The 14900-nt window shown below is 57.4% G+C and overlaps 1 protein-coding gene across 13 annotated transcripts in view; it reads left to right on the plus strand.

Annotated features, from left to right (window-relative positions):
- Positions 1 to 14900, plus strand: part of CHD6 (chromodomain helicase DNA binding protein 6) — an 85808-nt gene that overhangs the window by 34175 nt on the left and 36733 nt on the right. For all 13 annotated transcript variants that reach the window (XM_087749375.1, XM_087749378.1, XM_087749370.1 and 10 more), the window contains 6 exons: positions 5416 to 5915; positions 9716 to 9854; positions 10431 to 10580; positions 13546 to 13611; positions 14115 to 14173; positions 14537 to 14654. In XM_087749375.1, the coding sequence (XP_087605501.1) occupies positions 5416 to 5915; positions 9716 to 9854; positions 10431 to 10580; positions 13546 to 13611; positions 14115 to 14173; positions 14537 to 14654 (1032 nt within the window). The remainder of the gene's footprint in view (positions 1 to 5415; positions 5916 to 9715; positions 9855 to 10430; positions 10581 to 13545; positions 13612 to 14114; positions 14174 to 14536; positions 14655 to 14900) is intronic.

Here is a 14900-nt window from a genome sequence, read left to right on the forward strand (position 1 = left end):
ATCTCCTGGTGTTTTCCCCTAAGTCCTGAATAAAAACTGTGAAGTCGAGTCAAATTGGGACTATAAATTAAATGAAACAATTTTAAGTTAAGGAAACACACCATTAAGGCCCACCCTAACCTTGGCTTTGCCCTCTAGTGGGGTCATGCAATTATAAGTGCTCTCTGTTAGCCTTCACAGCTCTCTGGGGAGGTTTTAAATATTTTTTTTCCCCTGACCTTCTCTTTGACAGTAGTTAGATGCATGGGACAAGACTTCGTGCTCCAGCTGCTGCTGAGGGACTTGCTTTCCTGTATAAAATGTAATTTATAGAAGATTCCTCTGGAAATAAAAAAAAAAATGTACAAATGTTACATAAAAGTGTATTCTGAAAATCTAAAATCGTTACAATCATCACCAAAAAAAATGCCAGTTGAGAGACAGTGCAAAGGCACAGCTCTAAGGCTAAGAAGTGTACTGGGCGTATGGAGCCTGCTTGGGTATGGTGCCAGAGGTTCAGAGATGGGCATCACCTACCAAAACCTGGAAGTTTCATCTTTATTTCACCTACCAAAACCTGGAAGTTTCGTCTTGATTTCTCCCCCCTCCAAAATACCCCAGTAACAACAAACCTGTGTGGTTAGATGGGCATGTAAGAAGACATGTAGAAGAGGCTGTTCAATGTAAAATGATGTTTTTCTTTAGTTAAAAAAAAGTTGTAGTAAGAAAAAGGACACATATTCTGGAAATTTAAAAGTAAACCTGTAACAAGGCAGGACTAAAAAGATTTTTAGGAACCACTTGCTAAAGACACGGAGTCTAATAATACATTTTTTTCCAAATATCTCAGGACTAAAAAGCCTTTAAGAGGAGTCACAGGGTAAATAAGCGATTGAGATGTCAAGTGAGTGCTCATGGAAACAGGGCGCTGGCAGAACAGCTCGCTCAGGAAGGCTCCCAGCCCAGAGCCATCCCCCATGCCAGACGCATCGGAGAGTTGCCCCTAAATTAAAGGGTTTGATAAAGACATTTTTGAGCAAAGTAACACAAGCCACCAGGCTTTGACGGTATTTACTCTCGAATCGTAAAGGAGCCGAATGAGATGTTGGGAATCGCTAATAAATAGTGTTAGGGGTTGCTGCCCATCAGGGCCGCATCCATGGAGCAGGAGGTAGCAAATGTGAAATTAAAGGCCAATGGGTTTACGTGGGTATTGGGTAAATCGATAGGAACCATAATAAACACTTTATCTATGAAAATACTACACTGGTGAATAGTCAGCATGGCTTTTGTGAAGCAAAATTAGTCCTTGCAGTCTGCCAGGGATTTTAAAGACAGCCAGATTGCAGGGGTAAGATTGGTCTGGGCTGGTACAGTGCTCATGGGCTCCCAAACAACTGTCGAGAAAGTTTCTTACTGAATGCTTTTCAAGAAGTTAAGCATTGTCCTGATAAGAGGTCTTTGTGAATTAGTGACTGGTTAAAGAATAGGAAGCAAAGTACAGGAAAAATGTCTCTGCTTTCATGGTGTGGAGCAGAGGAGAAGGCACCAGCTGATTCCTGCAATCATCTCAGATGCTGAAATGGAGAGGGAGTCTGAAGAGTTGAAGAAAAGTCTTAAGACGTGCCAAGTAGTGCATATGGGGGAACCAGCCATGTGTGTATCTTCATGCGGGGCTGTCCCCGCTCTTGGAGGAGACTGTAGAACGCTGGCAGAGAGTTTGGCATCTGCCTGCGGGTTGTCCCAGAGGCGCATTCAGCGGTTTGGAAAGGGAGAAGGAACAGAGCAGAAACCCTTCTGCTGCTATGTGGTACTTCTCTGATACCACGTGCTTTCCTACTGCTACCCCAAAGCTGGTCTGATTAGAAGAGGTGCAGAGAAGGATAAGGCAGATGCTCTGAGAGCTGGCCTAGCCCTCCTGCGAGGAGAGTGTGACTTGTCACCTGTACCTTAGCTGGGCCAGGGGAGCTCTGCAGGGGAAGGACGTGATGGAGAATGGCAAAACAGTGAATGGGACAGAGCGGGTGACAAGGAAATCCTCCTTTGTGCTCTCACACCTTGAGAACTAGAAGCCACTTAGGAGGGCAGCACGACTGAAACAAAATTAGTGGGTTTTTCCCTGTACCTTATCAGTTTGTCGTACTGAATGCCACCGGGTGCTTTGGTGCCCGTGGTTACAGGTGGGTTCACGCAGCTGTTAGCTGCCGTGGTCTGGATGCAGTCCTGCCACTGGAGCTCCCGAGCCGCAGTCAGCCTGGGCAGACGGGGAGGCAGAGCACGCTGCCTGCCCTGCCCCACTCCTGCCTGCCTCGGGGTCAGGGCACTGGCCTAGAGTGGCCGTTGGCTGGTCCAGAGCAGCCGAGGGGAGCCCGCCTTGCCCACCTGCTGCAGCAAGCGTCCTGGGGCTACGATTTGCCAGGTTTAGGCTCCTGAAGCTGGATGTGTTTCTCCCCTGTGAAGGTAGTCTGAACGTGGAGTGTGTCACTGCTGGCTGTTGCTGCAGACATGGTGACCAGTAGCCCACGCAAAGCCATGGGCAGCCTGATGGCTTGTGGAGACGTGTGTCTCAGGCCACTCAGCCTGGAGGTTGCTGCTGCAGCGTGCTCCTGCCTGCTGCAAAGGACTGGCCACACTGCCGCAGGCAAGCTGCGAGTGTGCTTTGAAGGCACGCTGGAGCACAGATAACCCTGGCACTGCTTTCTCAGGCTTTTCCTGTTGACGAGAAGCCAGGATAAACTGAACCTCATCAAGGGGAAGTAGGAAAAGCCCATTCCCTGGCTCGCAGCAGTGCGCCGAGCTCTGACTGCAGATTTGTACTTGGCAGCACAGTCCTATGTGGATGGCAGGAGCTTGTCGTGGATGTGTAGGAGCACGACACGGAGCCTTTTCCCCTCAAGACAAACCAAGCAGCCTTGGGTGCAGAAGGGTTTCTGGGGCCAGCAGTACTTTGCCTGCAGTCAGTGTGGAGGAACCTGGTTTCCCTGCCCCTCTGTGCTTCTGCTGCCTGGGCAAGCTCTGGCCATGAGCTGCTTGGTCCCACAGGCTGGTGTTTGATGGCCCTTTCATGGCAGGGCCTGTGCCAGAAGCTTCTGGCTGCTCCAGCTGGAGGCAAGCACTGCTAACTGGTACCAACACTGCTTCCCAGACACAGCAGGCTGTGAGATCTGATGCCCACGGGGCATCCCATGGCAAAGTGCTGGCACTGCTGGATCTGGGGGCCTGCAGCACTGCTGGGAGGGGTGCTGGGGTGGACACGTCTGTGCTCCCACCATGATGGGCTTGCCTAGAGGTTGGAGGGGCTGTTGGCAGCCAAGAGGTGATGCAGGAGGAGCGGAAGGATTACTTGCGTTTTCACAAACCTTCTGATAGCTCGTGGTTGTTTCTGTAAAGCCTTTAACCTTCTGTTGCAGCAGGGCTTGTGGCAGGCCGGGATGTCTTCATCAGCAATCACCGAAATGCCCTTTCTGATTGCCTAAGGAGCACAACGCGAGCCTGAGGCAGACCCCACAAAGCAGGTCACGGTTTGAGGCCTGCTCTCCTTACAGCTTTATCAGCCTGTCTGGTGCGGTGGGGCCTGAGGCTCCTGCCGGGCAGTGGACGTGCCAGTGGCGAGTGGGACCTGCCTGGGCTCCGTAGCCTGGGTTGGAGCTGTAGCTGCAGACAGCAGATGGGGTAGGGGTTTGCCTTGGACCCCTTGGCTGGTGTGCGGCAGTGGAAATCATGAGCTGGTTTCGGCACTCCCTGCTCCACACTGGTTTGCTGGGAAATGCTGATGCACACAACGAGAGGGACCCACGTCCCCATGCCTGGGCATCGTGGCTCAGCTCCCCCAGGCACAGGCTGTCAGGGATGGAGCTGCTGCAGGTGCTCAGCACTGCTCCCAGCCCCGTCCTCGTCCAGTCCTGTGGGTGAGCTGGGGACACCCTCTCTGTCAGGGCAGGTGACATTGCCTGCTCTTGGACGGCACCAGAACTGCGGTATCTGGACCTGTTGCTCGTTGGGTGGTCTGTCTGGAGGCGGGCAGCTTCTTGCGAGACTCAGGGCTACAAGCTGTGACTGGGAAGGAGTAGTTCACCCTCCTGCTGTGCAAGGATGCTGAAGATTTGCTTTCCGTCTGGTATCTGCACTTGGCTGCTGTTCAGCACAGAAGCAAAAGGAGATCCAGGCTCTTGGGGGTCTGTGAGCTTTGTAGCTAATCCAGTAAATTGTTCCAGCTGATCCCCAGCTTGCAAGATCTGAGGAATGCAAAGGCTGGGACTGATCCTGTTGCTCAGCCTGTGGGCTCAGAGGCAGCATCTATAGTGCTGATTTTCTCATAACCCAGAATAGGTTCCCCTTAATTGCTTGGGTGCACTTTGATGGCTTGTCCGTGTGATGGGACGACTGCTCTCCCCCGTCCCAGGTCACTGGAGCAGACGGGCAGCAGCGCTGGAGGTGGCTGCGTGCGGGCAGAGATGCTGGTGCAGCCTGCCCAGCTGATGCCAGACGTGCCAGCAGCCCCACTCGTGAGTGGCTGCAGGGACATCAGGGGTCTTTTCCCCTTTGCAACCTGTTTCATTTAATGCTTCCATCTAATCCAAATCAGAAATCCGAGCATACAGAGTGCCCTGTGCCTAGGCCACCCTGAATGCGCTCCAGTCCTCAGCCCATAGGATGTAAATATTTACAGGGTCGCTGCTCACAAGCCTGGGCTCCTTATTGCAGACACTCATGCTGTTGTTTGAGCAGAGCTGGGCCTTTTTGTGCTGTTTTCTGGTTGGGCCTGCTGTGGCGGAGCGTGCCGGGGAGGCAGCTGAATTCCTTTCAGCGTTCGGTGCTGGAAAGTTCGCAGGAAGGGAAGGAAGAGCTGGAGCAGGAAGAGCAGCTCCGCTCTCCTGGGCTGGAGGCAGCCCTGGCGCCCAGCAGCTCTCAGGAAAGGTGCCGGTCTAACCCTGCTCTTCTGCCCCAAGCTCTGCCCCGAACGGATCTCGGGGCCTGCTTCTTGTTGCTGGAGGCTGCAAGGCATCCTTAATTCCCTCTCCCTGCTCTGCCGGGACAACCCCTGGCTCTGGGCAATGGGCAGGAGGTGGCCGGGACACGTGGATCACTCTGGGTCTTAGCAGAGTGGGGTGTGGAGTGTGCGATCAAAGACAGGACTGTGCTTGGGGGCAGAGCAGAGGGGCCAGCTGCCTCCGCTCTGGACCTACGTGGGTTGGTGGGGAAGCAAAAGGCCTCTCTAACCTGTCAGCCTCCGTCGGGCAGGGAAGGGGGGTCCTCCCCTTTGAGCTGTGTCTGTGTGTGGTGGCTGTTAGCCATAGTCCCCTGTATATTGAGGGACATCGCTCGTGCTGCACCTGGGTGATTAGAGCCTTGCTGGGGCTGCAGTTCCCCCTAGAGCGCCTGCTATTTCTGTATGTGGCATTTGCTTCACACCCTGCCTTTCTGCTCTCTCTGCAGCCGCCAAGCTTAAAAGCACTGAGCCGCTCCCCAATGTCGGATGCCTGGGAGTGCAAGGCGCGGGACCCCTTTGCCAACAGTGAGGAGCAGGACGAGGTGTCCCACCAGGTGACGGTGACAGCCACGGACACGGCCGGCCAGTGCCAGTGCCTGGAGGAGGAGCCCAACGGGGCTCCCCAGAAGCGGACCAGCACCCAGAACGGGATGCAGGACAGTGGGGGCGGGGGCACGGGGGTGAAGAAGAAACGGAAGAAAAAGGATCTGGGAGAGCAGGAAGGGGGAGAAAAAGCAGCTGTGGAGGTGAAACCAAAGAGGAGGAGAGAGCCTAAAGAACCAAAAGAGCCTAAAAAGGCTAAGGAGCCCAAGAAGCCGAAGGAGCCCAAGCAGAGGGAGGTGGCTAAGAAGCCCCGGAAACCTCGGGAACCCAAAGCCCCCAAGGAGCCTAAAGACAAGAAGAGCAACTCTGAGCCTGCCCCCAGAGCAAGACCCAAGAAGAGCAGGTGGGTGCCTTGCCTCCGTGCCTGGTGTGGATGGGGCTGTGGGCTCGCAGGAGCTTTGGCTGAGAGCGCCGCACTGGGCCACCACGTTGCAGGGTGCGCGGGCTCCTTGAGCTGAAGGCTGGACGGGCCAGTCGGTAGCCAGGATGAGCTCTCTGGCCACGCAGAGACAGGACAGGCAGGTGCCCTTTTGGGGATGAGGCTCTGTGTCACCCCAGGTCCAGGAGAGGACTGAATAATCTTGGCCTCTCCTTGGAGTGGCCTTTGTGCCAAGTGTCCTGGGGGGCAGAGGGACCTTAAGGAGGTGTCTCATCAGGACAGCGAGGTGCTGTGTGGCATTGTCATACCTGTTTTGGGGCCCGGGCAGAGGGTATGTGAGTGAGAGGACCTGACCCTGGGCTGTCTGTGCAAGCGAGGGTCCCTGCATGCCCAGGGGCCAGCAGCCTGCCTTCCCTCGGCCGAGGTCTGGGAGGACGGTGGAGCATATATTGTCTCCTCTCCCTCTCCTGGGCAGCAGGACCTGTCCCTCCCTTGCAGCTGCGGAGTGGTGCTGGCAACCAAGGCCAGCAGCAGGGGGATGCCTGAGGACTCCCTTGTACTGCACGGCCCGATGCCACCACCTCCGGTAATTCCTCATCCTTTTAATTAATTAATTGGCTGATTGGCCAGAAGCTCTGATTTCTTAGCTCTGTTTTCTTTTTAATTGGGAATGTGTGCAGATAGCAGAGCAGCACCAGCGTCATTTGGTTTACTGTTGTGGACTGGTGAGAATAAGTGTTTTTGGAGAGTCCTGTACAAAGCAGACCTATCAACTAGAGCTGGGCCCTCCTCGTGTACTGTAAATAATCCATAGGATGAATATATTTCTACTGTAAATGCGATTAGTACAGGAACTAGGTGGGAATTTTTCAGCAAAACGTTTCTTTGTTAGAAAACACCAGTTTGGTAGAGCTTCTCGAGGGCACTTTCCTCGAGTGGTCAGCAGAATGGGCATCCCAGAGTCCGTGGGATCTGCCCACTCCCTCCCGCCATGGCTGCCCTCAGGACATGTGTGCAGGGTGAGGACCAAGCCCGGGGTCTTCCACAGCCCTGCTTCTTTGGAGCTTGCTGACGGCCGGATCCTGGAGAGGCCAGGGCTACGGAGCTGGCACCAGGGCGGCCGTTAGTGCCATTGCTATGGGCTGGTGGTGAATGGAAGAAGGTGTGGGGTAGCAAAGCTCCCACACCAGGCTGGCGGGGAGCTCAGCAGGGCGAGAGCTGGGTGCCATGTCCCTGGCAGGGACCTCTTGTCCAGGAGCTTGTTGCCACCCTGACAGGTCCCTTGGCTGCCAGCAGTGCCTTCGCAGGGTGCTAAAAGCAGCCTGTGACAGTGTGACCTGCCATGGGTAGCTGGTGGGCAGGTCACTCTGCTAGGCATGGGGACTGCAGCGGAATAACCCCAGCTGCAGAGCTGGAGACCCTGGTCCCTCCTGCAAAGGCACGGCAGGATCTGGGGGCACCAGGAGCGGGGCTGAAGGGGGACGCGCTTGCTGTGCTGGGCGCCAGCATGCGGAGCCCTGCTGAAGAGGTCACTTCATGCAAAAAAGACCAGTTAATATAACTCTGTAACATATCCTGCAGCCAGAAGAAACTGTGTGGGAGTCTGGGAGTGCCACAAAGCTCTGTGCTTTCCTGATGGCCTGTTCTGGTGGAGCCTGAGCCCATGGTGCTTCCTCCCACTCACCTGCACCTTCCAGGAGGACCTAGGTCTACCCCTGTTGCTTGAAGAGTCCAGCCCGTGGGTCCTCCTCTCAGCTTCCCCCCTCCGCAGCCCCTTTGAGCCTCTTCTCGGGCTGTCGCCTCGCCCTCTGGGTCAGCCACCAGCAAACCCACCCACGGGAGGAACGGCTGCTGGGTGGAGGCACCCATGGGTGTCCAGGTGGAAGCTCTGCAGGGAACAGGGCTGTGTCCCCCCTGTGCCCACTGACCGGGACAGAGACGGGGAGGCGGGCTGGGGGCCCTGGCAGCGCAGGGAGGGAGAGGCAAGCGGCGGGCAGGGTGAGCACTCCGTGCAGATGAAATGATTGCTGGGAGTCCTCTAAGTGGCAGATAATGGTGGCATAATTTCTTCTAAATTATTTCTAATCATAGCCAACTACTGGTTCATGAATGAAGCAGTTGTTAATTGTGACTTACAAATCAATATCTTGGGAGTTATTGCTTGGGTGGAAGCAGTGCTCGCAGTGCATTTTCAGGGCCTCTAATTGAAGCGTGGGTGCACGGCCAGGGCATTTTTGGCCTTAACAGCAGATTTTTTAACTGCTTGGTTTTTGCCGGTCCCAGGTAAGCGGTGATTTTTCTCATTAAATTGGGGTAAAACCTTGATGCGGCTTTGAAACTAACCATTCCTCTGCTGCTGTGCCGGTCTGGGATGTGGAGGGGACGGATGGCGGGGCTGTGAGTGAGGAAGGGGATGTTGCTCAGCCCAGGGCCAGGCACCAGCTCTTTGAAATCTTTCCCTTAACAGTGTCCTTGTAGAGCGTAAGGGTGGATGGGCATGTCGGGAGCAGTTGTTTCTTACCCTGGTGCTTCCTGGGCACGTTCCCTTGCTCGGGCAGGTTGTGGTGGGTGCTGGGTGCCACGGGGGGCTGGGTGGCCCTGACCACGAGAACATGCCGCAGAGCTGGGCTGCGTCTTCGCATGTTTTATGTTTGCAAGAAGGTGGTGGGATTCACAGGGAGCAGGGCTCAAATCCCTTCCGCGAGCACGGAGGACAGTTGCCTGGTGGGACAGAGCCTCCCGGCGGGCCTTTGGAGGTGAGGGCGACAGCCATGGTGGGCCGTTGCACCTGTGGGAGCCTGGGACCTGCATCCTCCCTGCATTCGTGGCAATCACGGGGCTTAACTTCCTCCAGCTGAAGGCACAGGCCAGCATCTGCTCAGTTGCTGTCTCGGGAGGGACTCGGTGCTGTGGCTCAGGGAAGCCAAACCACAAGGTGGAGCAGCTTCTGCTTCGATGCTGGTGTAAAGGTTTACCGGGGTCTGGCTGGGCTCTGTGGCACATGTGGGAGGTGGTCGGCAGGATGGCCGGTGCTTCTCAGACTGGGCTAGAAGGTTTGTCTCCAGGGTGCCAGGACACAGGATGCCTCTGGAGCTGCTGAACTGTATTCCTGACTTTCGTCGGTGCAGGACATGTTTGTGAGTGCTCTGCTCGGAGCAGGCACCTCAGTGCCCTGGCTTGCTGGGGTTGGTGGTGGGGAGAGCCTCCTTGCGCCTGCACTGGACATAGAGCCCTGTCTCGGTCTCCCAGCTGGGGCAGAGGCTGCCGTGCTCTGGGGCAGGACCTGCCTTCACTGTGGAGACTTCACGGTCCGAGGAAGGGGTGACCCTGCCTGGAGGGGAGAGGCTGGCCTGGTTCTTCCCGGCTCATCGCCACACCTGAGCCACTATCCAGAGCATCCTGACCTCACGCATCCGGGCTCCCCATGCCGAAGGAGCAGTGAGGGCTGGCCGTGAGCTGAACCCCATCTCCTGCAGCCCCTGTGGGGCTGTTCCTCTGGCTGGTGGGAGCCCCCAGCCCCTTTCTGCCCCACACCAGGCCGGGGCAGGTGGACCCTTTCATCCCAGTGTACTGGAATTGGATGGAGAAACACTTGATGGTGATTAATGAGTGTCACCGACTGGGGATTCCCAATGCTGGGGCAGGCCCCAGGAGCCTTGAGCTGCCTCTGGGTGATCCAGTGGGAGCAGAGCCCTGTGTGGGTGTCTGCTGGCTCTCCCCTGAGATCCCTAGGACAAGATCTAACTGTCAGTCTGTCTTGGCAGCAAGGACACCCCTGTGGAGAAGAAGAAGAAAGGGAAGAGGAAAAGTGAGATACCAGTGGACAGTTTGGATTTGGATCAGGATCTCCTGAGCCCATCCGTGCAGAGCCCAGAGGAGTCTGCAGAGTCAGCCGACAGCCAGGTATGTCTGAAGCCCTCGGCTGGCTCCAGTGGGGGAAATCCCAGCTGCCTCTGAGTGGGAGAAGAGCTGGGCCCTGGGGCACAGCGATCAGAGAGCACTTTCAGCAGTGTGGCTGGTAGACCCTGGCCCCAGAGGGGAGCCACCGGCCACACTGCTTAAAGTCATCTAGTGGCCCTGGGTTGAGTGCATGCTGCTGCCCTGGGCGCTGCACGTCCGTCAGCCTTGAGTTTCCCTCTCCTCCGTGACTCCTGGCAGCTCCCCTTTCCTGGCACGGTGCAGGGAGGCAGGTCAGCCCCGCAGGGCTGGGGAGCTGTGCGTGTCTCTGCAGGGGTCCTCTGCTTCAGGCCTCAGGGGCTGGTGGGACTGCGTGGGTCAGGCATTGATGGAGACCTTGGCACTGCAGTGATGGGTTTACCTCCAAAGGCTGCCTGTTCTTCCCACCACCTCCATCCTACTGGGGCAGGGGGTGGGCTGGAGATCAGGCAGCCCTGGGGTTTTCTCTCCTCTGCTCAAGCAAGGAGGAGGTACTTGGTCTGCCCATCTCCCCCATGACTGCCTTTTTCGTCCCATACACAGAAACGCCGCTCAGGACGGCAAGTGAAGAGGAGAAAGTACAACGAGGACCTGGATTTCAAGGTGGTGGATGATGATGGCGAGACAATAGCTGTGCTGGGAGCTGGGCGAACCTCTGCACTCTCCGCTTCTACTCTGGCATGGCAGGCAGAGGTAGGGCTGGATGTGGGACTGGGGTGACAGGGCCTCCTGCCTCCCACAGGGTGTCCCAAGGGTGTCAGTGCTGAGGTTCGAGGAAGTGGGGGATCCCAGCACAAGGATGGGTTGAGAGTGTCCCTGTCTGGGAGGGCGCAGGCTGGCTTTGCAGGGTCTGTGAGTGCAGAAAGGGATGGGCAAGAGGTGTGCAGCCCCAACTGTCCCCCTCCTGCTTGGAGACTGAGGCCTCTGGAACATGGCACGTCTCTGGACATGTCCCTGAAGGCATGACCCACCCATTGCCCATGCCCACCTTTGGCTCCTGTCTCTGTAGCTCCCGTACATGAGGTTAGTCTGTTATTTTGGCTCTGCCAGCCGAGGGCTTTGTAGGTGCCAGATCCATCGTTTTCTGCCCACATTGCTGCTCTCCATCAGTGCCTCGGAGTGTAGAGATGCCCAGCCTGATGCCTGCCAGCCAAGCTGATCTGCTGGGCAGCATACTAGGGGTCTGGACAGCGTGGCAGGGACCAGCCGGTGTCACTGCAGTTTGGGCCTCACTGCCCTGCCTCCTCTGCCCACTGGTTCAGCACTGGCTCCTGGTGGGTGCTAGCAGCTCCTTCCTGCTGCTCTGCATGTTGGATCCTGCAGCTCATTCCCTCTCTCTGGTTGCTAACAGAGCTGCCAGATATTAATAATGGTCATTAACTGTTTTCATAGTGTTCCCATGTCCCTCTTTAGTCCCCTTTTCACAAGGCTTTGGTCTGGGTATTAGTCAGTTCTGTTGTTAAGCCAGTAAATAAGACCTGACCTGATGCTCCCTGCCTCGCCCAAAGGGCTGCTGCATACGCATGGGAGGTGCTGCACGGGAGGTGCTGCACCGGAGATGCTGCTTGGGAGGTGCTGCCGGTGCTGCTTCAGCTGCTGCCCGGGGCCATGTCCCAGCTGCGCTCCTGGCAGTGATCTCTCCAAGTGAGATTTTCAAAACAGCAGGTGGGAATGGGTTGCCTTTGGCATGTGTCCATGCAGCCACCCTGCTCTCCTCTTAGTCCTGGAATTCCACCTCAATTTATCCTGCTCCAGATGAACTATTAAGGCTGGTGTCTGATGGCAGCAAGGCGCTCTGCTGTTCTGGGCTCCTGCCAGCAGGCTTGGCCCAGGGTCGGGACTGACCCGTCAGGGCAGGATGGGAGTGCTGAGGCCTCAAGTCTGCTCTCCCCATGGCCTGGACTTGCAGCTTTCCCCCCGGATCCTGGCCACGTTCCTCAGCAGCTCTGTGGGGTGATGCAGGGCTCCTCCGGCAGTCGGCAGGCTGCCAGCGATGAGCCACAGACCTGTGTAAGCTGGCTAGTCTGTGGGTCAGTGTGGGAGCTCCCAGCCATGGGGCGCTAGAGGCAGCTGCGATGGCAGCACTGTGCCCCTGGCCGTGTTCACACAAACCCTTTGTGGCCAGAGTCAAGCTGGAGCCCAGCAGCGCCAGGGTGAATGCCCAAGCGTGGGGAAGCGGGCACTGCACAGTGGCTGCAGCAGGGGCATCTCTGCATGCTCCCCTTAGCCGTGTTACCCTGGCGTGGGGCAGAGCTCCCCAAATAGGGCAGAAATCCCCCTCTAGGCCACAGGACTGCAACTGAGGGGCCCAGACAGAGCTGCTGTTACCCTGCTTGCTGTGTTGCAGTGCTGGGTCCAGCATCCTGCCCCACACCGCAGCGGGGTGCAGAGGCAGAAGGTCAGCTGAGGGCTGGGGCATGGAGGGGTTGCTGCAGCCCTGGGCACCGCCTTGGCTTTCTCAGACCCTTTTGGGTGAGTGGTGTGGGATGCCCTGGCTGTCTGTCCCTCCCCAGCCTGCCCCGTGCCTTTCTTGGGGGGGTCTTTCTAGTCTGCAAAGGGGCATCTCAGGACTGCTTTGCCTTGGACCAGACTCTGCCTCCATCTGAAGGAGATGAACAGAGCCCTCCTCCTTTCTGCTCTGCACTTTGCTCTTCCTCCTGCTGCTGTACCATCTCTCAGCCAGGGCAGAACTGATATTTCTAATGCTCAAGCAAGCTCCACATTTCTGCTGTCTGTCCTCTCCCCTTAATCTTTCTGTGCCTCTCCTGCTACAGCGCAGATGGGCACAAGCCTGGCTCTCTTGTCCCTTGGCGTTTGGTGGGGCTGGTGCTGCCACAGCATGTGGCTGGGAGAGCCTCGACCTCCCCACTTGTCCTGTGCCTTCCGTCTCAGAGCTGGAAGCAGGACAATGTTAGGGCCACCTCCAGCAAAGCTCATATGCTCATCATGAGGGATTGGGGTGGCCAGGAGAAGGTCTCTGCAGCCTCATGGGGTGATTTCTTCATGGCAGAGTCGAAGCCTTTGGAGGGAAGGGGGCAGCACTTTGAGCCTGCTGGGAAGAGCTGCATGGTCAGCAGTGGGGCTTAGGTGCTGTTGCCCGTGTCCTGTGGCCATGGGCAGGTGGCAGCAACAGAGGATGCCAGTTGGCAGGGCCTCACAGCCCTGCTCCCTGCTCTGCTGGGACTCTTGGGGCCATCCAGCACTACAGGGTTGTATAAATGCCAAGGCAAGTCAGAGACCTGGCATGGAGAGTGGCCAGGAGCCAGAGATGTGCACGTTTTGGCCCATTTCCTTCCTTCAGTCTCGGGGGCAGAAGCGCCCAAGCTCCCTCCTCTTTTCTGGGAGACTTGCCACCCTCTCTGGCTGCCCTGGTCTAGCTGGAAGGACCCGCACAGCTAAACACGACAGTGCTCTGGCCTTGCTGGCCCAAGGAGCACAGGCAGAGGGCGAGTGTAGCTGGGCTGGGCCGGCAGCACCTGCACCCTCACACCCAACAAGGGTTTCCCAAGAGCAGCTCTGCCAGCTCCTGCTGTGCCGGCTCTGCCTGCCCGGCTGGTGGGCCGGGCGAGGAGCAAGCAGCCGTTCTGTGCTGGGAGGGTGCCAGAGGCCAAGCCGTGTGATGAGCTGGGAAAACAGTGCTCTGCTCTCCTGTCCTCAGGAGCCTCCCGAGGATGATGCCAATATCATTGAGAAGATCCTTGCCTCCAGGATGGTGCAGAAGGAGGTGAGTGGCAAAGATGCCAGTGGGGCTGGGGGTCCCTGGGCAGAGGACAGACAGGACCTGGCTGCCTTGTGCAACAGGGACATGAGACATAGCAGCAGTCGGTGCTGCCCTGCCATTCGTTGCACTCACTCTTTGCAGGGTGCTGCTGGGGTATGCCTGGACCGGCACCAACCAGCACGTTTCTGGGTTGGGGATCAATGTGGTGCCTCTCCTGCCCTGGGCACCAGAAAGCCTCTGGAGAAGAGTCAGCCCTGGGCTAATGCCCAGGAGGTGTTTGAGTCCCCATGCTCAAGGGTGGTCTCACACCACGTTCCCCAGGGCCACTGAGCCTCTGGGGCAGGCAGCACGCTGAATGCCTGGCCATCCTGGCTGTCTGTGGGGCTCAGCCTGCCTGGAGCCTGTGGCTGGGCAGGGGACGCCTGTCCGCGCCCAGGCCACAGAAGATGCCCTCCAGTTTCTGCACAGGCTCTGACTGTTGCTAACTCTCCTTCCCTTGGTTTCAGGCTCATCCCGGAGGCCTGGCGTTTGAGATGGAGGAGTTCTATGTCAAGTACAGGAACTTGTACGTGCGGCGTTGTGGTGCTCTGTGTCGTGGCAGTGGGCCCTGTGCATGCAGGAGCGAGGGCTGTGTGCCCACCTCCATCCCATCCCATCCCCAGCTGCAGCCCCAGCATCCCTGTCTCACTGCCCCTGTCCTCCTGAGCCAGCTCTGGCGGCGGGAAGCAGGAGGGCTACTGTAGCCGCAGTGCTCAGTCTTGACCTGGACCCGGCCCACGGCTTCCTCCAGTTAGGGGTTTCACATGGCGAGGCGTAGGCTGGGTGTTCTCTGGGCCGCTGGGAGATCCCTGCTGGTCTGCATGGCGGATGGGATCGGGCCCAAAGGCTTCTTTGGTCACATTTTGTTGGGTTTCTTTTTCCTCTGCAGCTCCTACCTCCACTGTAAGTGGGCCACTCTGGAGGAGCTGGAGAAGGACCCCAGGATCTCCCAGAAGATAAAGCGCTTCCGGAACAAGCAGGCTCAGATGAAGCATATTTTCACAGAGGTGAGAGCCAAGCATGGCAAGCAGCTGTACCCCGGCACACCTGGGCCCGGTGCGGTGGCTGAGCAGGCCAAGAGTTGAGCGCTGCCTCTGGCACCTCCCTGCCCAGGCGAGACCAGCTCCAGGGCCAAAATTCAGGGCTGGGAGTGGGCAGGCAGGGCTCACTGTGCAGCTGTGCCTGCCCTGCCTGAGCTCTGCTGTAGCTCAGTGATCCCGGGGTGCTGCCCAGAGCCCTGCCTGTGCCCCCTC

Source organism: Nipponia nippon, unplaced genomic scaffold (genome assembly GCF_047370975.1).
Source record: "Nipponia nippon isolate SJK-2023a ecotype South Korea unplaced genomic scaffold, ASM4737097v1 scaffold_13, whole genome shotgun sequence".
NCBI classification, from domain to species: domain Eukaryota; kingdom Metazoa; phylum Chordata; class Aves; order Pelecaniformes; family Threskiornithidae; genus Nipponia; species Nipponia nippon.